This window comes from Hemiscyllium ocellatum, chromosome 17 (genome assembly GCF_020745735.1).
Source record: "Hemiscyllium ocellatum isolate sHemOce1 chromosome 17, sHemOce1.pat.X.cur, whole genome shotgun sequence".
Lineage (NCBI taxonomy): Eukaryota > Metazoa > Chordata > Chondrichthyes > Orectolobiformes > Hemiscylliidae > Hemiscyllium > Hemiscyllium ocellatum.
In genome coordinates this window covers 55,020,514-55,046,624 of record NC_083417.1, presented here as the reverse complement: position 1 = coordinate 55,046,624, position 26,111 = coordinate 55,020,514, and the positions used below count along the sequence as shown (strand labels likewise).

General features: G+C 39.1%; 1 protein-coding gene across 1 annotated transcript in view; it reads left to right on the top strand.

The window, feature by feature from the left end:
• Positions 1–26,111, top strand: part of LOC132824083 (puratrophin-1-like) — a 146,835-nt gene that overhangs the window by 23,002 nt on the left and 97,722 nt on the right. The window contains exons 5-8 of the mRNA XM_060838353.1: positions 8,865–8,951; positions 13,652–13,768; positions 17,277–17,375; positions 22,320–22,468. Coding sequence (XP_060694336.1) covers positions 8,865–8,951; positions 13,652–13,768; positions 17,277–17,375; positions 22,320–22,468 — 452 coding nt within the window. The remainder of the gene's footprint in view (positions 1–8,864; positions 8,952–13,651; positions 13,769–17,276; positions 17,376–22,319; positions 22,469–26,111) is intronic.

Here is a 26,111-nt window from a genome sequence, read left to right as displayed (position 1 = left end):
CAAGGAAAAAAAGAGAAGAACATCAGAGGTGAGGAAAGAGTGACTGTTTTGATGTTAAGGGCAGCATTTAACCAATTGTGGCATTGAAGTCCCCTACAAAACCGGAGACATTGTAAAGCAGAATGAAATTCTCTGCAGGTTGGAGCCATATCTAGCAATAAGAGGAATGGTTGGGATTATTGGAAGTCAACCATCCCTGTGTTAAGACATCAGTGCAGGAATTCCCTGTGGTAGTTCCCTAGGCCCAAACATCTTTAGCTACTTCATCAATTACCTTGCTTGTCATCATGATGTGAGAAATACGAATGTGCAAAAATCGGCAAATAGTGTTCAACACCTTCATGACTCGTCAGACTGTTATGCAGTTCACGTTCATATCTATAAGGTCCTGGATAATAATTAGACCTAGGCTGATAAATGACAAATAATATTTGCACCTCAAGTGCTCGACACCAACCATCTCCTGCCAGAGAGAATACAATCATCGCCCCATTACAACATAATTGCTGAATCCCCAACACTGGAGGTTACTATGGCCAGAAACAAAACTTGAGCAGTGTCTGTATCTACAGGAGCAGGTCAGAAGATGGGAATTCTGTGGCAAGTAACTTTCCTCTTTACTCCCTGTGCCCTGTTTACCATCTACAAGGCTTAAGTCAAAAGTGTGATAGAGTACTCTCTACTTACCTGGATGACTGCAGCTCTAACAACATTCAAGAAACTTATTCCATCCATCCTAAATTAACTTACTTGATAAGCACCCCATTCCTTCCACTACCTATGTGGCAGTAGAGTATGCTGTGTTAAAGATGCACAGCAGCAACTTGCCAAAATAAACTCTGATGTAAAGCCTTAATACAAGAGATGGTAGACAAATAAATTAGCTGGAGTCTGTTGAAGCAGATTTGAAAGACAGGTATTTGCAATTTTAGAGAAAAATGCTCAAATAATCTGGTCAAACAAATCAGTCCTTTTGTAAGTTTTGGCCCGATTTACTTACATTTTCTTTCCTTTCCTGAGATGCATTAGTATTGCTTTTTTGAGGTCATAACTTTTTTTTACTATTCAATTGCAAAGTAATTAGCTAAAATTCTTCAATATCCAACTGTAGTTCTGGTTATGTTTAACAAAGGTTGTTAAAAAATCTATTTAAAGAAAACAGCAAAACTAACTCAGAACACCTAAGTTTTAATTTTAGGTGTTAGTTATAACATCTATTTTGATAACCGTGTTGAATTCTTGCATTTTTAAAGTTTAGTATAATGATGATAAATTTCAAGTATTTTTAAATTACCAGAAAATAGTACCTCACTAATGACAAGGGTTTTGAATTTCCTTATAATATATTTTTCAGTCACACCTATTGTCTATTTCCCAAATAGCATGCAACAAGGTTTATATTAATTATCTGCAGCTGGGGTATATGCAAAGTGCTGGTGTTATGTTCTTTTCATCTATAACATCTGTATTGTTACAGGGAAGAAATTGAAATGAATTCTGTAATGAGTAAAGATATGCAAGTTAGGTGAATCAGTCAAATTACCCATGATATTCAGGAGTGTGTAGGTCATGGCGGGTCAATGTGGACTCATTGGGCTGAATGGCCTGTTTCCACACTCTAGGGGCTCTTTGGGTTCTACTATGAGGGCTCTTTTGTAACTTTGTTCTATTTTACACAATCCCATACCAGCTAAAGTTATTCTGTCAAATTCTTATTGCAATTTTTCCAGACCACGATAATAGGAGGCCAGTCAGCAGTGCACTAGATAACTCAAATGAATCTTAGAGTTAAAACAGCACAAGGGCACAGTAGGTTTAGCTTGTCAGTGTAATCTCCCAGAGGATTTTAAGTAATGTAAGTAACAATGGAACAAAAGTTACATTTTCATCTTCAACATGAGCTAAAATTGTTGAATTTGATGGTTAAACAGCGTGATTTTGATGGAAGGTATGTTGCTTGTGAGAATTTGCAAGGCATCTGTGGAAACAACAGTTGGTATTTAAATGGGCCCTTGAAAAATAGGAAATGAGAAATAAATGGGACTTTAGGAAAAGGATTATCCAAGGAAAACCCTTAGCAGAAATTGATACCTCAAAATAACAAGGAAGCCTTTGGAAAAAATACTGGAGGATAAGTGAAAAGAAACTAGACAATTACCTTTTTTTCATTGTTGTGTCCTGGCATATAAGTTGTCATTGAATGGGTAGCACCTTCCATCTCTTTGAAAAATTGCTGGTGAACCATCGCTTGAACCAGCCTTTTTGATTTTATTGTATCCACAGTGCTGTTAGCTGGGGAGTTTCACCCAGTGACAGCGAAGGAACAGCAATATATTTCCAAAATCTGAATGGTAGTGGAATACAATTCTGCTGCTATTGTTGGCCCATAGGATGCACAGCTTTGAGTTTCTAGATCTGTTCTGAATCTATGCCATTGGCCATGGTGGTTGTGCCATCCTCATTGTGGAGATGGGACGATTCTGGAAGGATTTTGAGGTGGTCACTTCAGTCAATACTGTAAAGGTCATATAAATCTGTGACAGATGGATTGGTGAAGATGAGGTACAGGGTGCCTAATCTGTGTTGGCTCTGACACCACCATCTACATGCCAGTCAGAACTGTGTCCTTCAAGACTCAGCCAGCTTGGTCATCATTGGTGCTACTGAACAACTCTACAAGAAGGTCTTTTGAAGTCCCGATTCGGAGTACATTCTGAGACTTTGCTATTCCCCAGTGTACCTTCTAAGTGTTGTGCAAGATGGAGTACTGATTCATTAGCTGAGACTGGTAGGTGGCAATCAGCAGAATTGTTTTCTTGCTAATGTTTGAAGAGAGATATTGAGAATTCCCAGAGCCAGTCCCTATGAACTGTATGTCATTGTGCCACAGTTGCTAGTGGGTTTGTCCTGTTGGTGGTCAGGACATTGTGACAGCGCTGGAGGATTCAGCTAGGGCTGAGAAAATGTAACTGTATGGCGTTCCTAGTGGAGTTGGGCATTTTTGCCCTTGACACAGTTACGCATCATGCATCTGACTATTAGAAATAAAGCTTGGCATCACAACATTCCTTGGTTTGATTGTTCAGTTCAAGGAAACTGAATTTTACCATTAAAATAAATATAAATAATTGTGACAAAGAAATCTGCCAGAGATAATGTCAGAGGGCAATGCTTCAGACTGTTCAAATCATAATGGACTGCAGTGCAATCACATTCCTTCTATAATGTGGATTTCAGAAATGTTCACCATTCTCTAATTGTGGCCTAACAAACATCTTACTCTTAATCTGCTAGCTCTTAAATTCTGTGCCATAGCTACTAAAGACAAGTATCCCATATGTCGCCTTAACCATTTTATCTACTTGTCCAACTACCTGAAGAGACCAGTGGACATGAACTCCAAGGACCTCCAATCCTCGTTTCTTCCAGTGTCCTACAGTTTGTTATGTATTCCCTTGCCTTGTTTGCCTTGCTCAAGTGCATCACCTCCGTTATCCGGATTGAATTCAATTTGCCGTTAATCAGCATCTGACCTATCCCCTCTGCATCTTCCTGTAATCTAAGGTTATTCTATTCATTACTTACCACCCCGCCAATTTTCATATCATCGACGAACTTACTGATCAACCCTCTTTCAAGTCTAAATTGCTAATATATACCATGAACAGCAAGGGCCATAACACGGAGAATCTTTTGGAACGCCATTGGACACAGGCTTGCATTCACAAAAATACCTCTCCGCCATCAGTCTCTACTTCCTGTCACTCGGCCAATTCTAGATCTAACTGACCAAATTTATTTGGATCCATAGGTTATTACTTTCGCTGTCATTCTGCCAGGCAGGATCTTACAAATAGCCTTGCTGAAGTTCAAGTAGTACATAAATGCATTGCCCTCATCTACACATCTGGTTACTTATTTGAAAATTTAAATCAATTTTAGTCTGATATAACCTCCCCTTAACAAAACCATGCTGATTATTTTTGATTAACCCCTGCATGCCCAAATTCTGAATAATTTTGATCCTTAGAATTGCTTCCAATAATTACTCCATCATTGAGTTTAGGCTAATTAGTCTCTTTTTTTGTGGTTTATGCCTTGTTTCCTTCTTGAATAATGGTAACACTGGCAGTTTCCAGTTCTCTAACACCTGTGGCCAGAGAGGAATTGAACATTTTTGCCAGCACCTCTATTTCCACCTTTGTCTCACGCAGCAGACTGGATACATTTCATCTGAATTTATCTACTTTGATCCTGCTGGACCACTCAGAACCTTCTCTCTGTCTATGCTAATTTGTTTAACAATATCACAGTCCTTCTCTCTTATTTTTAAACCCACATCAACCCTCTCATTAGTGAATATCAACACAAGAAGTATTCATTTACAACTCTGCCTATGTTCTCTGGCTCCATACTCAAATGACCAATATGGTCCTGCTCTTTCCCAAGTTATTCTTTTATCCTAAATATACTTCTAAAATAACTGAATTTTCCTTTGTTTTACCTGCCATTATTCTTCCATGACTCATCCCCTTTGCTCTCCTGATTTCCTTTTTAAGTTTCCCCTTGCACATTCTGTATTCAGTAAGGCTTCTTCTGTTTTGAGCTGTGTATCTTCCATAAGCCTCCCTTCATCTCTTTATTTGCTCCTGTATATCTCTTCATATTCAGGGTTCACAGGATTTGTTGGTCCCACCCTTTGTCTTTATTGGAACATATTCTGCTGAGTAATTAGGAATGAAAGGCAATATTTAAGGTTGGTGAATTGGTAACTGGCATAACCTAAGAATTATTACAGAGGAAAGGGGGAAGCTTGAAGAATTCTTCTCTCACAGGATTATTGTAACTCTCGTAATTTAAAAGGAATTGGATTCCTTTGAAAATGTAACGGAATACAAGCAAAAAACACGATATAACATTAGAATGAATTGTTTCAGTGGAAGAAAAAACACGTGATCACAAACTGGCTTTTATTGTTGCCTTCTTTGCTCATAATTTGTATGATTCTGTGAGTAATACGCAAGACAGAGAACAAGGATTCCGAGAACATCTGAGGCCGCAACCTGTGCTCAGGACCCCATGGACTTCTAGAATGGACTTCAGGACCCCAGAATGGCAGCACCATCCACTTAACTCCTAGAATGGCAGCACCATCCACTCTGACTCCAGGACTTGACCAGAATCAGCCACTTATCAAGCTAACATGTGAGATGCACTGGCCTGCAGGTGAGATTGAAACAAGTCCTCCCTCCCCAGCATACGCCAAGCAAATGTCCAAACAAGCTGGATGAACATAAAGCTACACTCATCTACCAAAGAGAATTAAGAGACTGCTGTGTGCTCTGTTTTACAGAGACATGGCTCACTCCTGCTTCGCCTGGCTGTGCCATACAACCTGAGGATTGCATGGTGTCCTCTGGCAATGCAAATGATCGGGGAGTCTGCCTCCTGATCAACACCTCTTGATGCCCTTATGTGACGATCATGGCAAATTAATGCTCCCCAGACCTAGAATATCTAATAGTTAAGTGCCTTCTCTAATAGTTACCATGGGAGTTTCCTCCTGCTATCCTGACAATCGTTTACATCCCATCCCATGTGGAAGTGAAGAGCACATTTGATGAAATATACATCATCACAAATAGCCTAGAGAAAGAATATCCTGAGGCCTTGTTCATCCTAGCCCATGACTTCAACCAAGCCAGCCTCAAGAGTGTGAAACCAAATTACTACCAACATGTTTCCTGTCCCACCAGAAGTTCAAACACCTTGGACCATTTCTAAGCGTATATCAAATATGCCTATCACTCCAACCCCCTCCAGCATTTTGGTAACTCAAACCATAAGGTTGTGCTTAAACGTAAAGATCCAGCACAGAAAGATGGACAGTGCTATTCTAAGGTAATGGACAAGCTCCTACATGACTGCATGGAGTCGGTGGTCTGGTCCACGTTTAATAACAGCAGCCAACTCAATGAGTATGCCACTACCATCACAGACGTCAGCAGTAAGTGTGTAGAAGACTCATGCCAAAGAAGTTAATCCTTGTATTCCCCAACTAGATACTATGGATGAACCAGACGATCCACTCCCTATTGAAGTCCAGGTCTGAGACATTCAAATTGGGTGACCCTGACTTATTCAGGAGATCTGGGTACAATCTTCACAAGGCTGTCAGGGATGCCAAGAGACAATACCAAACTAAACTAGAGTCCCAGACTAATCACACAAACATATTGACTCTGGCAAGGCTTATATGATATAACAGGCTACAGAGTGAAGTCGAATTGCTGACAACAATACATGGCTCCACATGAGCTCAGTGCATTTGATATTCATTTTGAACAGAAGGTTAGTGAAATGATGTCATCTGCCCTGACAGCCTGGTGACCTGGAACCACAGACCCTGCAACAGATGTCAAATTGGCCTTCTTGAGAGTGAACCCACGCAAAGTGACTGACCTGGATGTCATCCCGGCCATGCACTCAGATCCCATGTGGACCAGCTAACAGAAGTATTTGCAGACATCTTTAACCTCTCCTATGATTTGAGGTTCCCACCTGCTTCAAGAAGACTACTACAGGTCATTGTGCTATAATGCATGTTTCCTCCACGTGAATTGGCTATAAAGTGAATGATGAAGTGTGTAAGTTGTTTAGATAACACATACTTTCAACGGAATAGGTATAGCAATTTTCTATTTGTGATCTTCCACAGTGGGATTTTCTATAGCAGTTCTCCATGGCACAATTTCTTTGGCGTGAGGTTGCAGAGGAATACCACTGTCACATTATAGCAGAATGACCTGTATCATCCAGTGTCAAAGGAAAATCAGGCAGCATTCATAATGACTATTCCCTGGTGGCTCTAACACCAATAATTATGAAGTGTTTGAGATTTAAGTATCAATACCAACCTCCCAGATTGTCCTGATCCACTACAATCCATCTATTGTTGCAATAGGTCTGTGGTAGATGCAATACTCATCTCCAAACTCTGAAGCCTTGGACTGTCCAACCCCATCTGCAGCTAGATCCTCAACTTCCTGACCCACAGTCTGGAATCAGTAAAGATAGGTGACAACACCTCCTCCAAAAAAACTGTCAACATTGGTGCCATGCTGATGATACCACTATAGTAAGTTGGATCTCAAACAACAACGAGCCAGAGTAAAGGAAGAAAATAGATAGCCAAGTGGCATGGTGCAAAGACAACAGTTTCTCCTTCAATGTCAGCAAAATGAAGGAGCTGGTCGTTGACTTCAGAAAGCAGAACAGAGGACACACCCATGACTATATCAATGATGCTGAGGCAAAAGCTGTTGAGAGCTTCAAATTCCAAAGAGTAAATATCACTAACAATCTATCCTGGTCCATCCATGTGCTGCAGTCAAGAAAGAACACCTCTACTTTCTCAGAAGGCAAAGGAAATTTGGCGTGTCCACAGTGCCTTTATCAATTTTCATAGATGCACCATAGAAGACATCCTATCCACATGTGTCACAGTTTGGCTTGGCAATGTCTTTGCCCAAGATCGCAAGAAGTTACAGAGAGAGTTGTGAACGCAGCCCAGTCCATCCATTGACTCTGATTACACTTCCCACTACCTTGAGAAAGCAGCCCAAATAATCAAGGACTCCTCCCACCCTTTTGTATTCCCTTCCACCCTCTTCATTTGAGCAGAAGATACAAAAGTTCGAAAACACACCAACAGATTTAAGAACAGCTTATTTCCCCTGTTATCAGACTTATGAACAGCCCTCCCATATATTAGAGTTGATCTTTTTCTGCATCTTTTCTGTAACTGCAACATTATATTCTATACTCTGTCTTATTACCTTGATGTACATATGTAAGTTACGATTTTTCTGGTTAGCATGCAAAACAATACTTTTCACTGTATCTCAGAACATGTGACAATAAATCAAACTAAGATGTCAAAAGGTAAGTACATGTAGAATTTAAAATACATTTAGAACTTAATTATGATAGATTTTGGCAAGGTGAACCTATGCTTTAGAAATTTGTATTTAGTACAATAATTATGTTAACTCCCTGATATTGAGATTTGATACCACATTATTTGAACACGAGTGTTCTCAGTTTGTCAGTCCTTTTTATACTGACTTAACTATTATCAGTGCCGCATGTACCAAAATTGATCTTCATTTACTTGAGTTCATGAGAGAAAATATTTCTGTGCTCCCATTCCAGATCCCTCTTGAATAATTACTTGGAAAAACTTTCTGATTCACTTGGTTCCATACCACATCACTCAGCATTCTTATCAATGTCAGAAAGTTAAATATTTACTGAATTACTAGCTTCTTTGTTTGTTGAATACTAAGTTTGATGTCTCTCAGAAGATCCTCCATGCCCACGTTAACATAATAAGGAAAGAAACAGTTGAGTTTCATTTATTGTTGTCTTCCTTGAAAATCACTGTCAGGTTTAATATGCTGTATGCTGTACCAGATACTGAGTTCATGTTTTAGTTTTTCATTGCTTACATTATACATACTTAGAGTTTAGTTTGATTTCTCATTAATTAAAATTGATAGTATAATTGCTGAAAATTATGTAACTGCAGTGCCTCTTGAACTGAATATGATTGGTTTATGGTTGTATATGCTATTTATGGAAAAAATAGATGAAGTTTAAAGTAACTCTTCACGATGTACAAGATTCCAGTATTTGAACATCACGACTTCTGTATTAATGGATATTTATTTGATATTCCAAAAAGGCAGTTAACATTAGTTATATAAAATGCTTTCTATTGGAATAGCCTCAACTCCCAAATGTTGTGAGAAACTGTAAATGCTTACAGCATCACATTGACTATATTTCATATTTCTAAACAGGCAAAAATTCCAAATGCTATCCATACTGTTTTGCTGCTCGCTGAAAGGGAACTTACATTCCGATTTGAGAAACCATCTTCGATGCAGGTACATGTTGAATGTTAGAAAATTGTCTGTTCAATATTTGATACATCTGTTTGACATGCCTTGACTGTAAGGATGACACTGAGGTATACACGTATACAATGTACACAAGTATACTCTTCCATTCAGGCTATGGAAGGTGAGCGACAAGCATTATCCCTTCTATTATGAAGCTTTCAAAATTGATATAATTAAGGGGCCTTGTATATTTTCAAAGGTTTTGGACTGAATCCCATCCCTCATTGTGGTTCTGTCTGAATTGCCCTGTCTTCTGCCACTCAGCAGCAAAATAGTCACAACTAAAATCATGAATAACATTCACTGGAACCATATATGTAGTAGATTATCCCTTTTTGAGCTCTCTGCAACCCCTGAAATGATCAACTGTGCCTTCTTTCTCCAACATCTTTCCTCTGATGCCCACAATATGGTTTGCAACCTCAGTTTTCCATTTATCCCCAGGCAATCTTGATATCCAATTCAACTGCAAGCTAACCTATTATGGTGTTATAACCATGATCAAAATCCCAAAGTACAATGGACATTTTAAACTTATAATTTCAAAATACATTTTATTAGATAAGGGCTTGTACATCCACAATTGTTTTTAGCTGTAAAGATATGGCTGTCTTGAAATGTTATAACATATATAAAGATTAGGAAGGAACTTCAGATATCAACCCTTAAAAAAGTAAAAGTGGAGTTAAAACAGACTAGACTGATCTCCTGTCACTATAAAGATAACAAGCAGCTTATGACCCCTCTGTGGCTTATTGCAAACTGCAGACCATTGTGTTTTATTTTCCAGGATAAGGATTATAAAGCTAGTTTCCACTCTACAGGAATGAATTAGAGGATAAAATGGATTAAAATATCTAAGTATAGATAAAGCTTTGAGCAATAGCTTGCTTTGAAGGTCACAGTTGTAGAATTATCCCATAGACATCCCTATGTTGAAGGTAAAGGAATTCTCTCACTCTGAGTACTCTCAGCTAACTATTAATCGAAACAAAAGTTGATTAGGGAAACAAAAGGACTCCCTCTCCTCCTGATTGCTGTAATTCAGTCATTATCTATTCAGGTACGAGTTAAGTCCACTGCAATGGCCTCAATGTTCAACTGTCCATTTTTGTGAACACTTTAGAGACAGATCCTTAATTTTGAAAACTTTTACCTTACTGGATTCGCCTCATTTCTGATCTGTGTGTTGCTTTTGTAATTCTTTTTACACTTGGCAATTCATAATCTTTTTGTTAATTCAAGAAAGCATGGCTAAATTTGCATCTTTTAAAACATAAGGTAATTTGGGCCAAGGTGAAAGGTAGGGGTCCATTTTTAAATTAACTTCTATTGTAACCAGCTGAAGAGGTGAGTTTATAAAGGAGAGCTAGTATATTTTTCCTCTCCTGAGAACTTAATGATTATGAATCGCGTCTAACAAATTGAGAAACCTTGCCAGTGGGATGGCATAACAGTAGGATCACTTGTCTAAGCTTGTATACATATTAGGCTTCCATTGATGCCTTTGGCACTTGCTTTTCTGGATTTGGATGATCCCTTCGACAGCCTTCCGTCCTCCACATTTTGTACAGTTTGTCCAGCCATCTTTGTTCTCATCTTATCCTACTTGGCTGTCACCCACTGATCTGCAATAATCTCTACGCTCTCAGTGCTGAAAATTTTAAATTCTCATCTTTTACTTGGATATCTACCTGCGTAACGTTTTCTAGTCATGTAATCACTCTTTGATCCTTATCCCAGAACACACTGAATGGGATTGGTGTACATTATCTTGTGGTAGTTAACACAATGATTCATGCCACAAAGAAATATATGGCTCGGAAAGGTTTAGAAGAAGAATGGGCCAAGTGCAGGGAAATGGAGTTAGCATGGATGGACATTTTGGTCGGCAGGGTCCAGTTTGGGCTGAAGGGCCTGTCTCCATTCTGTAGGGCACTATGATTCTATGACTGATAGAGACTGATCATGCTTAATTTGTATACAATAAACAGGCCTAAGTAATCAAAACTAGAGCAATAAGATAAAAAAAATCTCAGATTTTGGACTGATATCAATTACTCTAGCTTCTTCTTGCTTACTAATATTCCCTTCCTAATGTAAAACCCTGCATTATCTGCAGATGTTCTATATTTGAAAATTGTGTAATACTTCAATTTGTAAATCACATGAGGCATCAGACATTATAAACTTTTCCTGAGGTATAGATGATAAAAAAAACTGTTGCTTTTATAGAAGGTCATCCTAACGTCTTGATTAGATTTGTTGCTAATTATTGTTGAATGTTGTCTGAATCTGCTGAATGCAGATACAGCAAAATGACCTTTACTTTGGCTTGGTCTGTTTAGTCCAGGAGTTCTAATTTTATGCATTGGTGATGAAACGTGGTACAGAAGTTTGAACTTTTTCATGGTTTGTGTACATTCATCTCTTCTATTCTTTATGTTGGTTGAGGAATCAGAGCAACATACTTATTTTAACCCTCTATAAAAGGTTCACTTGAGTATACTCACTGATGATCCTTCCAATTTTTTGTCAACTTTAAAGTATAATTTGTTATTTTTAAAGTAACTTATGTAAGATCTTTTATGGGTTAAACTGACACTGATTACAAAGAAAAGTCCTTTTGAGAATCATTGAAGCACTGAATACATGGCAGTTAGGTGTATAAGAACTTTAAACTGCTTCACAAAGGTAAGTCTTCCTGTGATTTTCCATGCAGAAAGTTATCATTCATAATAGGGAATATTGAGCTGAAGCCAGGTAACTCTCTACAAAATGAAAAAAAGCACTGTACAAATTAATGAATTGGGCATAGAAGTAGGATACCTAGACCCTTGTGCCTGGCTAATCATAGCTGTTCTGGATATGAACTCACTTTACCTTCCTGTCAATATCTGATACATCTACCTACCACTGTCTTAAAAATATTCAATGACCTAGCCTTCTCTGCTCTCTGTGGAAAAGTGAGTTCCAAAGGCGAAACCTGTAAGAGAAATGGGTTTCCCTCATTTTCATTTTGAATGGGAGATGTCTTATGTTTTCTTGTCAATAGGCATAGTTCCAATGTCTTTAACTCCGTTCCTGGCAGAAAAGGTCAATTACCTTCCCTCTCAGTTGATCTGGTACTTGATTCATATATACTCGGAGCCATATATTGTTCATAGTCCCTGCAGATGGTTCTCACCCAAATGGCATACACCCGAGGAACCTTCTTTAGCTTTGTTCCTGACAAGATTGATGGCACGATATCCCACAGATGACTTTATTTCAATCCTTTTCAAAAAAAGACCACAGTATGATCTGGTCAATTCTGTTTTCTCAGTGTCTGGCTGCATGGCTTTTCTGAATCTAAACTTCTTCCCTATGGGTACATCTTCCAAATCAAACATCACTAGGTAATATGGAACAGTGTTTCTTCAGATTCAAGAAACTTATAATTAGTTCAAACCTTTAAAACACCAATTTATTTTTAAAATTACAAGGTCTCACTATACTGTTTGATTGATTGATTTATTGTCATGTTATCAAATTACAGTGAAAAGCTTTATTTACGAGCAGTACAGACAGATCATAATAAGTAAGGATGTACAGATCACGAAGACTTAGACAGAGGCATACATGTTACATTGCACAGGCTGTGCACTAGGTAAGATCAACATTAGCATGATCAGCATTATTTGAGGCTAGAGAGTCCATTCATCAGTCTAATAATGGCTGGGAAGAAGCTGTTCCTGAACCTGCTGGTGCGCATGTTCAGGCTTCTGAATCTTCTGCTTGATGGAAGAGATCATTACCAGGGTGCAATGAGTCCTTGATTGTGTTGGCACCTTTCCGTGGCAATGAGCCGTGTAAATGGAGTCTTTGGGTTGAAGGTTGGCTTCCATGCTGGTTTGGGCTGTGCACCCCGCCTTCTGTAGTTTCTTATGATTCTGGGTGAAGCAGTACCATACCAGGCCATTATGCACCCTGTCATTATGCTTTCAGTGATGCATCTGTAGAAGTTGGATGAGGGTCCTTATAGACATGCCAAATTTCCTGAGCCATCTCAGAAAGAAGAGGCATTGTTGTGCCTCTTGATTGTTGTATCTGTATGGGAAGTCCAAGGCAGATTGTCAGTTATTGTCCATCCGAGGAACTTGACACTCTCCACTCTCTCAACCTCAGATAAAGCATTGAAAATGTGAGGTGCCCTGAGCTATTATTGTTAAAGTTCACTTGAGAATGTAACTTTAAAAAAAGTTCTGGGATTTACATATGAAAGAACTGAAACCAAAATGGTAATTCTAAAAGATGAGAGACTTAAACAATCCAGATCTTTTTCAATGTATAATTTCATTTGCATCCCACTGTAAACTTTTGCTATAAATTCTGTGTCTTATGATCTTATACTCCACAACCACCTAATGAAGGAGCAGCGCTCCAAAAGCTAGTGCTTCAGACAAACCTGTTGGACTATAACCTGGTGTTGTGTCATTTTTAACTTTGTACACCCCAGTCCAACATCAAATCATCATAGACATAAGATTTCTAATGTTATTCATGTGATTACTTGAATAATATCTTTTCTCGACAGCTTCTAGATTTAATTTTGACAGTGTTTTTGGTGATTTTTATTCACATTTTTCACTCTTTGTGTCCGCTTTTGAATTTTGAGTGAACTCTTGATCTTTCCTTTTGTATAGTTTGAACTTCTTACCTCATTGAAGTCACTGCATAAATATGTGGAAAGCCATCAACTGCCACCAGAATTTGATGGAACTCTCCCCTATAGTCATAGTAACTGGATGTGCTTTCGTATGGTGAGTGATGGAGGAATTGAACTATATCATTGTTTTTCACACCCAGCTGTTATGAGCCAAATTTGAAAAGAAGGCATAATGTCAAAAAGTAGAAGGAACCAAGACCCAAGTGGAAACCATATGCCTGCTGTTTGTTCATTTTTGTGATGTACTGTTTTGTGCAATTTTGGATTTTTTTTACAACCATCGCTTTCAAATATTTCAGTGAGACAGACCTTCTGTAAGTATTGATGTAGACCTTAGTTTAGCCCAGAGTTCCAAATGATATTTTTAGCAACTCAATGGAAAACTGTACTATCATGGTTTAAATACATCTTTTTTTTACCAGCAACCATCTCTCCAATACCCATTTTTCCTTTTTGTTTAACAGCTTAGAGTCATACAGCACAGAAGAGGCCCTTTGTCTATGGCAACCTGTCGACACTAATCCTGCTTTCCAACACTTGGCTCATAGTCTTGAATGTTATGACATTTCAAGTGCTCATCCACATGAATTTTAAAGGTCGTGAGGATTCACTCCACTACTACCTTCTTGGATAGTGATTCCAGATTCCCATACCTCCAGGGTGAAAAATATTTTCCTCAAATACCTTTTATCACTTACCCTTCACCTTAAAAATCATGCCCTTGTGTTATTGACTCTTCAACTAAAGGGAATAGCTGCATTCAGTCCACCCTATCCATATCCCTCATAATCATATACATATCTATCATGTCCCCCCACCCCGTAGCCTTCTCTTCTCTAAAGAAAACAACTTGACCCTATCCAACCTCTCTTCATAGCTAAAATGTACCAGCCCAGGCAACGTCCTGGTGAATCTCTGTACCCCCTGCACTGCAATCACATCCTTCCTATAGTGTGACAACCAGAACTGCTCACAGTACTCCACCTGTGACCTAAGCAAGGTTTTGTATAGCTGCAATATAACCTCCCTGCCCTTATAAGAGCCCCTGTAGTTTCTTCCCTTATCTCCCATAGCAACCTGGGAGATGATTCATTTGGTCTGGTCTACTTTTAAGTTTACGAAATGCCTCCTCAGTCGTTATGTCAATTTGCTCAAGAACCTCATAGCCCCTGTATGTATTCTCTACTACGTTCTATTACTCCCAAGTGAAGACAGCAGTGAAGTACTCACTTTAAATCCTACTGGCTCTGCACACAGATTGCCTCCCTCATCCCTAAGGGCCCTATTCTCCCTGGTTATCTTTTACCCCTTAATATGCGTACAGACTATCTTCCTAGTTTTACCTGCTAGTTTTTTACATGCTCTCATTTTGCTGTCCTAATTGCTTTCTTAAGGTCCCCCTTCTATACTACACTAGGACATCCACTGATTTGCTCCCTTTACACCCACTAAAAGCAGCCTTCTTATCCAGTCCTGAATATTCCTCGATAATATGTTCCTCTGGTCTTGTTGCTCCTTTCTGACATACTTACAGGAACATGCTGGACATGTACTTATCCCATTTCCTTTTCGAAACATCTCCCATTCCCACAGTTCTGCTGTAGATTTTCCCGCAAGTAGCTTTTCCAGTCAACTTTGGACTGATCCTGCCTTATTTTAATAAAGTATATCTTCCACTAATCCAGAAACCTTTTTTGTAGACCATCTCTCCTTTTCCATAAATTGTACTATGTTGTACTCCCTATTACTGAAATGGTCCTGCACTGATACCTTGATTACCTGTCCGTTTTCGTGCCTCTTGTTGGTCCTTCTGCATATTGACATAACAAATTCTCCTAGCTACATTTCAAGAAATCCACCCCTTCTAAATTCTTTGCACTATGACTATTCCAGTTAATAGTTGGAAGTTGAAGTCTCTTACTATAATTACCCTATTATTGCACATCCTCTAGTGCTTGATTGTGTGCTAACCTATAATACACTCCCAGCAATATTACTGCCTCTCTTATTTCTAAGTTTTATATACAAAACCTCATTTGACAACTGAGATATCGTCCCTCCTTACCCGTAGTAACCGTCCCCTTAAATGCAACACCTCTTACACCCTTCTTGTCATACCTGAGGATTGTATACCCCAGAATATTTGAGTCATCAGTCCTTCCCCTCCCTTAACCATGCCTCTGTGATGACAGCAATATCACAATTCCACATGTCAAGCCTGTGTGATAAGTCATCAGACTTGCCTACAATATGTCAAGCATTGAAGTAGAGGCTATCCTGCCTTGTCTTACTCCCCTAAATTGCAACGTGGCTGAGTTGCCTCTGTCCTCATTGCTTTACTATATTATGCTGTGTTCATATTAAACTAATGCTCTGTTTCCCCTACCTCTGCGTAACTTTTTTAAACTAGAAAGCGTTGGGGAAGTGGACTTGAGGAATGTCAAATCACTTATGGTCCTATTGAATAGCAGAGCAGGCTTGAGAGGCTAAACTGCTTATTCCCATCTCTTATGGTCTAACTCCTCCCAACAGCAACAACAAACCTATCTGCAAAGATTTTGGTCCCATTCTAGTTCAAAAACAGATTGTTTCACTTACACAGCCTCACCTTCCACCAAAATGGTTCTAGTGATTGAGGAATCTAAAACCCTTCCCACAGCACTAATTCCTGAGCCATACATTTATCTGCTATATTCTCCTAATCATGTACATACTAGCATTTAGCACCAGGTGTAATCCAGATATTGCAATCTTAGAGGACTTGCTTTTTATTCTACTGCCTAGCTTCCTGAATTCTTGATGCAAAACCTCATCTCCCATTCTACCTATATCATTCATCCCAATCTGTACGTACCTCTCACTTATCATCCTCCCATTTCAGGATGTCCTTCAGCTGTTCGGTGATGTCCCTGACCCTGCCCCAGGGAGGTTAAATACCATTCCAGAGTTATGTCTGCACCCCTCACTACTGAGCCACTTACCCCTATTTCCATTGGACTCTTGCTCCTCATGTCTTATACATCTACAGGTTGTTCTGCTATAACGCGACAGTTGTGTTCCTCCGCAACATCACACTATAGAAATTTGTGCTGTAGAAAACCGTTATAGAAAATTGCTTTGTAGAAGATCACTAATAGAAAATCATTATACCTGTTCAGCTGAAAGTTTGCGTTATCCAAACAACATCCACAATCCGTCAATCGTGTTATAGCCAATTCACAATGACAAATATAGCAAAACGACCTGTATAGTGCTGTGTCCCCTAGTCAAACCCTCACTGTCATTGTTTTCTTCTTGATTGTTATTAAATATTTAATCTGAAGAGCAATTCCACTTACAGAAATATCTTTGTTTTATGTAAACCATTACTTTTATGTTGTTAATGGAGAAACAACATAATAGCAAATTGTATTAGTAACAATATCAAAAATAACACGCATTTGCTTACACTAGATTTTAGATATCTTGTCAAACTTACTATTTTTGCTTCTCTTCAACACAATCTGGAGTTAGTCTGCATTTAGTTTTTCCTTTACCACAATAGTATCAGATTGAAATAATATATTTCAAATTCTGTTCAGCCGATTTCTTTGTTCCTGCAGAAACAAGAGCAGCTTATACAGGGATGTAAAGCGGCAAAGAATTTCCTCCAGGACAATATAGAGAGCCTGAAATCAAGTAAACTACCAGAAACAGCTGAGGTAATTGCTAGATTGTTATGTTAGGGAGTATGTTACAGAATGTTTGCAAATTAAGAAACTTGAGGCTGTCCAGGTCAAAGCAATCTATTTGTTTGGCATCACATCCACTATCTTCAACGTCTACTATTGACTGCCAGCAACATGTATAATCTGTAAGGTTCACTGCAGCATCCCACACAGCCTCCTTTGACAGCAGCTTCTGTCAAATAGGAGGTGGAGGATGGGAACATTACCACATGGAAATACCCTCTGCAAGTCACATACAATCCAAATTTGGAACTATACCACCTGAGTCTTTCCATGTCACTAGATGAAAATCCTGGAACTCCGTCCTAACAGCATTGAGGATGTACTTGCACACTATTGACGGCAGACTCCAGCAAGAAGGTAGCTCACCACCACTTTGTCAAGGACAGTTCGGGATTGTCACAAACGCTGTCCTAGCTAGCAATGCCTGTGTGATAACTTTCCTACAAGACCCATGGGGAATCATTAATTAAATCTCCTCGTGCAGGTTATAGAGTCTAAGTTCCCATGGTAAAAGGAAATGGCCTACCCAGTGGGAACTCCTCACCTGAGCCCTTTATAAAGCACACCTTAGGGCTGTTTTGGGTCACAGTAGCAGTGTCCCTATCCCTGGACCAAGAGGCCCAGGTTCAAGTCCCACCTGCTCCAGAAGTGTGTAATAAAATCTCTCAACAGGTTAATTAGGAAAATAGGCAAATTAAGAAAAACCATACCCAGGAATGTATCTGTAGAAATTTTCGTCCCAGCTACGATGAGCCTGTGTAAGCAATGGGTGGTGGTTGTATTTTTGTGTTCAACAATCAATGATATTCCTTTCCACTTGGACTTCTTGAATTATCACAGCCTGTATCCTCTGAATAAATGAAAGAAAATTCACATATAGGTAGAAATTTTAACATAGGAATAACTAACTATTGTGAATGAAAATCCTCTAAGTCGACAGACTTCTGACATAATGGCAAAGTCATAAAAAACCCTCTTTTTGATTTCTACAGTTATCTCTATTCATATTTAGTCAATTGAATATTTCAATTCTCTCAAACAATAGATTTGTTAACTAAAACAATAATACTCACGTGCATTAAATCCAAAGCAAATTCATAGATTCCTACTTTCACTTATCAAATGAACTTGATAGAAAGAACACAGCTGAAATTACATTTTAGTGACGTAGTAACTAGCTAATTGCCATCATGATATCTTTCAAATCCCCTCTACCTGAGGTGGTTTTATAATAATAGAGGCATAACGAAGCATCTTATATCAGAGTATAGTTTCTTTTGACAGACAGGAACTGGGATATGACACAAAACACATTTGCTGCCCTCACAGATTTTTCATTCAGATTAGACAATGCAAAGGTTCTTGAGGGATGCTTAAAATTGACTTGCAATGCTTTGTAAATGAGGTAAAAGATGGATTCCCACAGATAATAAAAGATCTGTATCACCTTAACATCGAAAACCTTAACACCTTAACATTTTAGGATACTATATAGCTGGCGTGAAGATGAAAAGAATACATATTGGGATAAATTAAAACTATTTATGGCTTGTTGCAGAAAGAAAATATAAAATGAGAATGCAAAAACAGTCCAGGTGTCAGAATATTTTGGATTGCACAACTTCGATTGTAACTGAATGTAAGCAAACAATTTGTAACATATATATCATGCCTATCCATTCAGTGTAAATATCAGTCGGTCATCCTATTCTTGGATATTTTCTTTAGGACCAATTTTGTCTTTCTGGATTTCATTCCACTGTCTCTGAAGCATGCAAAATAAATCAATGCATTATGCTGAGTACTGTCAAGAGCTGTAGAATGCTGTCCCACATAATTAAACAGGGCAATTGTCCTTAACTCCACTTCAAATAACACACCTACATCATCCGTTTAATTGGGGTTCCTACCTTTGATGCTCCATTATAATTGCATTCTTATAAACAACAACATATATAAAACATCATGAGTGTTATACAGCAATGTGCAGCAATATTAGGGTAGATGGCCAGTAGCTTTGTTAAAGAGGAAAGCTTGAAGGAGTGTTTTAAATGAGAAAAGAGACATTGAGAATCAAAAAGCTCTACAGAGGAAATTACAGAGTTCGGGATCTGTCCAGCTGAAGGTATAGGGTAATTAAAATTGGAGATGCATAGATCTGAGTTAGGTGCATGCATATTTGGGATGGCAGTGGCCTAATGGTATTATTGCTGGACTGTTAATCCAGAGGCTGGATTTCTGAAGAAGGGCTTTTGCCCGAAACATCGATTTCCCCGCTCCTCGGATGCTGCCTGACCTGTGTGCTTTTCCAGCACCACTCTAATCTTGACTGTTAATCCAGAGCTAATGTTTGTGGACCCAGGTTCAAATTTGACCATGGCAGATGATGGAATTTGAATTCAATTTTTAAAAATCCAGATTCCACCAGAACCAAATCATATAGTTTACTTAAAGTCCTTGAGGGACATGTCTTGCCTATATGTGCCTCTAGATCCACAGTAATGTGATTGACTCTCAAAGCCCATCCCTAATACCCAGAGGGCAGTTAAATGCTGCCCTAACCAGCGACGCCCTCATCTCATGAATGAATAATAAACATATATCACAAGGTCATGGGGCTAGAGGACATTACAGAGATAGGGAAGGGTGATGTCACTGAGGGAATTGAAAACAAAGATGACACTTTAAAAGTCAAGGCATTTGCTCAACCAGCAGCCAATGTAGGTCAGCAAACATGGGGTAATAGATGAATGGAACTTATGGCAAGTAAGAATACAGAGAACAGAGTTTAGCATGACTCAGGTGATTAGGAGTTGTTATTCATCCAGTACAGCATATTAAATCAGCAGTCTCATACTTACGGGGAAAGATTTGAGAAAGAAGTGTTTATGAGTTAGAGCAGAGTGTCAGTGTACGTTGGAAAACTAATGCTGTGCTTTTGGAACGGCCTACAGTTGAGAAATAGAATGAGGACCGAGGTGGACCCACTGGAGGAGACTGAAGCCACTATCTTCTGTTCTCACTTCAAACTTTCATTTCCTAGCTATGAATGCCACCTTTTTTTGTGCCAGTTGTCTGTGACTTAACTAGTTTGTTTGCAATTTCTGACGCATTTGGCCCCAAGATAAACTTTTGATCACATGTCCACAATATCACTAAGATATCCAGCTCCAACTTTGTAATTTTGCTCAAGTTCATCCCAACTTCAACATAAACACAGAAATGGCTGGAAAATCTCAGCAGGTCTGGCACCATTTGTGGAGAGAAATCAGAGTTAACATTTTGGATCCAACAACCCTCCTTCTGAAGAATTTTTCTTTCAGCAGAGTTTTTCCAGCAATTTCTGTTTTTGTTTCTGATTTTCAGCATCTGCAGTTCTTTTGGTTTCTCATCCCTACTTCAGTTCATTCGCGACTGAAATCTTCAATCATGGTTTTGTTAGCTCTAGACGTAACTATTTTAATGCACCCCTAGCTGATCTCCCACACTGCATTCCATATAGAACTTGATCCAAAGCTCTGCTACTCGTCTCCACTCACGCACCTTGTCCAAATCATGCTGAAGCATCTCTGCATCCTGCCCACAGTTCACCCTCCCATCTTGCTGTGTGTTGTCTGCAAATTTGGAGATGTTACATTTAGTCTCCTCATCTAAATTCTTATATATAATGCAAATGGCTGGGGTTTTAGCACTGATCTCTGTAGCACCCAACTCATCACTGCCTGCCATTTGAAAAAACCCTTTTTTTTTCATATTTTGTTATCTGTCTGCCAACGCGTTCTCTATCCATGTTAGTACATTACCCCCAATCCTGTGTGCTTTCCATGCTAATCTTTTAAGCATATCTTATTGAAAGCTTGTTGAAAGTCCAAATAAACAACTTCCGCTGGCTCGCCTATGTCAATTCTACTAGTTAAGTTCTTAAAAAATCCCAGAAGAATTGTCAAGCGTGATTTCTGTTTCATAAATCTATGTTAACGCTGTTTGATCCTTTCACTGTTTTCCAAGTATTCTTCTAATAAATCTCATATAATGAATTCTCACATTTCCTCCTGATATCAGGCAAACTGGTCCATAATTATTGGCTTTCTCTCTACCTTTTTAAAAAAAGTGGAATTATAAATAAATGTGAGATTATCTACTTTGATATTAAAAACAGAAAAGCAAATTATTGTCTGTCGGATAATAATGTGGAAAAGGGTAGGTGCAATGAGACTTGGATGTCCAGTTGCTGAAAGTAAGTTACCAGGTGCAACAAGGTTGTAGAAGACAAATGCTATGTTAACCTTCATAGCAAGAGGATTTGAGTACAAGAGTAGGGTGCCTTGCTGCAATTGGTGCACGACACATGGAGTATTATGTGCAGTTTGATCACCTTATAGGAAGAAGAATCTTCTGGCTATGGAGGGAGTGCAAAGAACATTTACCAGACTGATTTCTGGAAAGGCAGGACTAATTTATAAAGAGAGACTCGGTTGGTTAGGACTGTCTTCATTGGAATTTAGAAGAATAAGGATGATCTCATAAAAACTTATAAAATTCCAACAGGACTAGACAGGAAAAATGTAGAAAAGATGATCCTGATAACTGGGGAGTCTAGAACCAGGCATCAGAGTTTAAGGAATCAGGGTAGGCATTTAGGACTGATATGAAATTTAATCACCTTGAGAGTGGTGAACCCGTGGAATTCTCTACCATGGAAAGTGGTTGAATTCAACACGTTGAGTATTTTAAAAAGGTTTTAGATTCAGTTCTTGGGGCTAAAGGGACCGAGAGATGGGAAAAAATAGGAACATACTGAGTTGGTGATCAACTATGACATCGATTTGTAGAGCAGGTCTGAAGGGCTGAATGGTATACTCCTGCTCCTATTTTCTATGTTGCTGGTGATTTATAATTTATTCCTAATTCCAGGAAGCAAGTGCTCTTTTGCAACAATATAAGCACTTAATGAAGAATGTTCTGGAAGATGCAAGGTTGGTGAGACTGCAGCTCGAAGGAGGAGCTATCTTGGCCAGACTGAGAAGAGAGGAGTCTTATGTCACTGGAACTGTAGTGTACAGGTAACTTCATCAATGTCTGGTATGAGCGAATTTTAGTTTGTTGACAACTCTGTAATCCATTTTAGATCAAAAGTCAGTCAGCACTTTATCAGTAATGTTCATAGATTTTATTTATTTATATATTATGTAGGACTTTGGGTATTTGAAAGCCTTCAATATGTTTGGAGTTGTGCATTACTAGATAGTTTCTGCTGCTAGATTATAGAGAAAATTATGCATATTTGAGTCACATTGTTAATTAAATGACTTGCCATCGACATGGAATAATACATAGATAATTAATTTTGGGAGAAAACAACCATTCAAGGTAACAGTACTACTGAGAAGGATTTCTGAAAGCTGATACTTTCAAGGAGAGAAGATCACCATTAAATTGCCATTCTGATCCCCCTATTTTACCTGAGAATGGAACTCTGTATTTCTCGCCAATAGTTTCTTCAGCAATGTGGTCATCTTCTAATGGAATTCTTCTCCATAGTGCAGGATTTCCAGAAGCAAGACAAACCACAGTTTTTTTTAATGGCACTAGCTGTTGTATTCTGCGAGTCTTCATTCCCAATGTGCTGAAAAGCTCTTGAACATTTAAATAATTTCTTATTGTATGTGAGTGAATTAAATGGGTAAGTGGGTAGGGTGTGGAGGTCATTTCATGTGTTCAGAGAGTCAGGATATTGGAGAAGTCAGGAATGTCATAAGAGAGTTGGTTGGAAGTTGGTGGATTCAGTAGGGAGTTACTGTGAGGGAAGGTCAATTACGTAATTACTCAGGAGTTAGACTTGGTTTTATTCTGAGTCAAGATGAGAGTGGTGCTGGACAAGCACAGCAAGTCAGGCAGCATTCGAGGAGCAGGAAAATCAAAGTTGCGGGCAGGAGCCCTTCATCAGAAATGGTTGTATTGTATGGAGGACCATAAGAAAGTTGTGTGCACAGCCCAGGCCATCATGGGTACCAGCGTGCCATTCTTGGTCGCCACTTACACTTCTTGTTGCCGTAGAAAGGCTGCCAGTATCATGAAAGACCCCTCCCACCCCTGTAGTGCTCTCCTAAAACCTCTTCTATCAGGCAGAAGCTTGAACACACACACCAACAGGTTGAAGAACAACTTGCTCCCTTCCATTATTAGACTGATGTGAATGGACTGTCTGACTTCAAATAATGTCGATCTTGAAAATTTGATATTGCTTTGCGCACCTTGTATGCAGAGTAACCTGATTTCCTCTCTCTGTCTACGCATCCTATGATCTGCACGTTCTTGATTGCTATGATCTGCCTGTACTGCTTGAAGAACAAAGTTTTACACTGTACTTACAATAAATCAAATCAAAGTAAGTAGGACTCTTTAAAGTCTCTGTTTCAGAGACATTTTCACAGGGTGAAATGTTTAAACTTCCTGGACAATTCCTGACATGGAATCAATGCATCAGATTTTGCAGGAGTTCCAACATGCATATTTAGGAGTACATCCAGTCTCGAAGTAGAGACCTGAAAATCTGGGTCAATACTTTCTTGGCTGCAAATGTGCTGCTTGTTGATAATTTCAGCATTCTCAAATTTAATTGTTACAGGGCAGAGGTCACAACATAAACTTGCCTTTAATTTGGTACTAAGTCGACTGTTGTTTTTAGGCCACAGATAAATAGGGATAAAGCAATTTTGGTGCTAGGAGCTTTTCTACAGTTAGCAGATTTCTGTTCTTGCTGCAGTGAAGAAGGAACTATACTCAATCAAGCTGTGTCGAATCACGTTTGACAGTGAAAAGAATGGAAGGACTTGCATCATGTAGCAATTTTGATGATCTCATTAGATTGCTAAGCACTTTACTTGAACAACTAATTTTGAATTTCCTTTATTGCGTCAGTGCATAGATTCCAGATCAGATGGGCAGTGTACTTTCAAGATAGTTTCATTACCCGCCTTCCTGATGTAGTCATTGGAACAAAGTCCGCCAGCTGGATATCATAGAATATGAATTCTCTAATTGGGGCTGTTAACCTGGTCCAATCAGGACATCCTGACTGACAGATATGAACAAGAGTGTCTGCTCTTCCAGCACCACTAATCCAGAAACTAAAATCCGCTGTTTCATTCCATTCGGGAGACGGCGCTTAAGGGGCTGCTATTTGACTGGGGAAGGAATTACCCAAGAGCTTGCCCAGTCTTGGATTCCTCACATCTCCCACCAGTAACCAACCCCCGGCTGTATCAGCACGTCTTCTCTCTCTCTTCCTTGCTATCGAGCTAATTTTTATATTGAGCAAATAAAGGAGAATGGATTTTCAAAAAAAAATGAACAAGAGTGTCAGGGGTTTTGTTCACTCTCAGAGCCAGCTCTGAGCTAGATGGATCAGTGTCATCTACCATGCATGTACAAATAAGGGGTGACTTTGTGGAGTTATCTCAGTGGCGATGAGAGAAAAATATGCCCCTGAAGAGATTTGCTTGCAGCATTCATCTTTGAGTTGGGGGTATGCATTTCTGGCATTATGCCCCTATTTGGGAGGCTTGATTCATTCAATCCTGCCTTTGTATGTAGAAAGAGTGTTATTTTTTCCAAGCAAATGACATTGGGGCAGATAAAAAGCAACAAGTAATTCTTCTGACAGCTGGTGGACCCTCAGCTTTTTTATTTGTTAGAAATCTAATTTTCCATGAGGGACCAATATTACAACCTTTCAAGAGTTGACATTTAGCGAAAGAGTATTACAACACCAAGCCGCCTCAGATTCTGAGACTATCAGTTTTATTCAGCAGTTTGAGAACCAGGAGGATTTGTAATCGGATTTTTGACAAGGTTAAGATGACTGGCAGAGGCATGTGATTTTGGTTTAACCCTAACCCTAAATGCTGAGAGACCATTTGGTATGTGGGATTAATTATGTGATCATGTAAAAGCGCCTACTAGCTGAAGGCTAACTGTACTTTCAGCAGACACTACAACTGACTTTGTCATTAAAATATGCAGCAAGTGGATCATATGAATTACAAACAATGCTGATAGAAGTGGACACCTTCACCAAGCTGACAGGGCTTGAGAGACACCATGTGTGTGAAGGCAATTGTATAGCCTCACTCAGGACATATTCTGAACAGAAGAACTCCAGATAAGCCCATAGGAAAAGCTCAAAATGAAGCCAAGCTTCGCCAAAAGATTAAAATTTTCCCGAGGATCTGGGCTGGTAGGCCATTGTAGTTGCTGCTGGTGTGTGGATCTGAGACAACAAAAAGAGTGCCACTTGGCCAGAGTTGAGTATGAGAACTCATAGACCAGTATTCAGGAGAGTGTATAAGCGAGAAAGACCAACTACAGCTGGTTTGCAACAGTTAAATTACTAAGCAACATTCAAATCAGAACCAGTTGAAATAAAATGTCTGGTTAAATGGTCATCCCAGTTGTAATGGAGGTCGATACTGGCGCAGCTGTATCAGTGAATGCAGAACCAGGTACTTGGGAACCCCAGCAGGTTAAGAGAACAACTTTGGTTCCAGTCTCTTATGAAAAGTGGCTGGTGCACTGACCATTGATTGTGGTGAAAGGCTCTGGCGCAAGCTTGATGGGGCAAAATTGGTTGAGAAAGATTCACCTTGCTTGGGTCAATATTTTTCAATTACAAAATGGCTGCTGAGTGAAGTCCTAATTAAATAC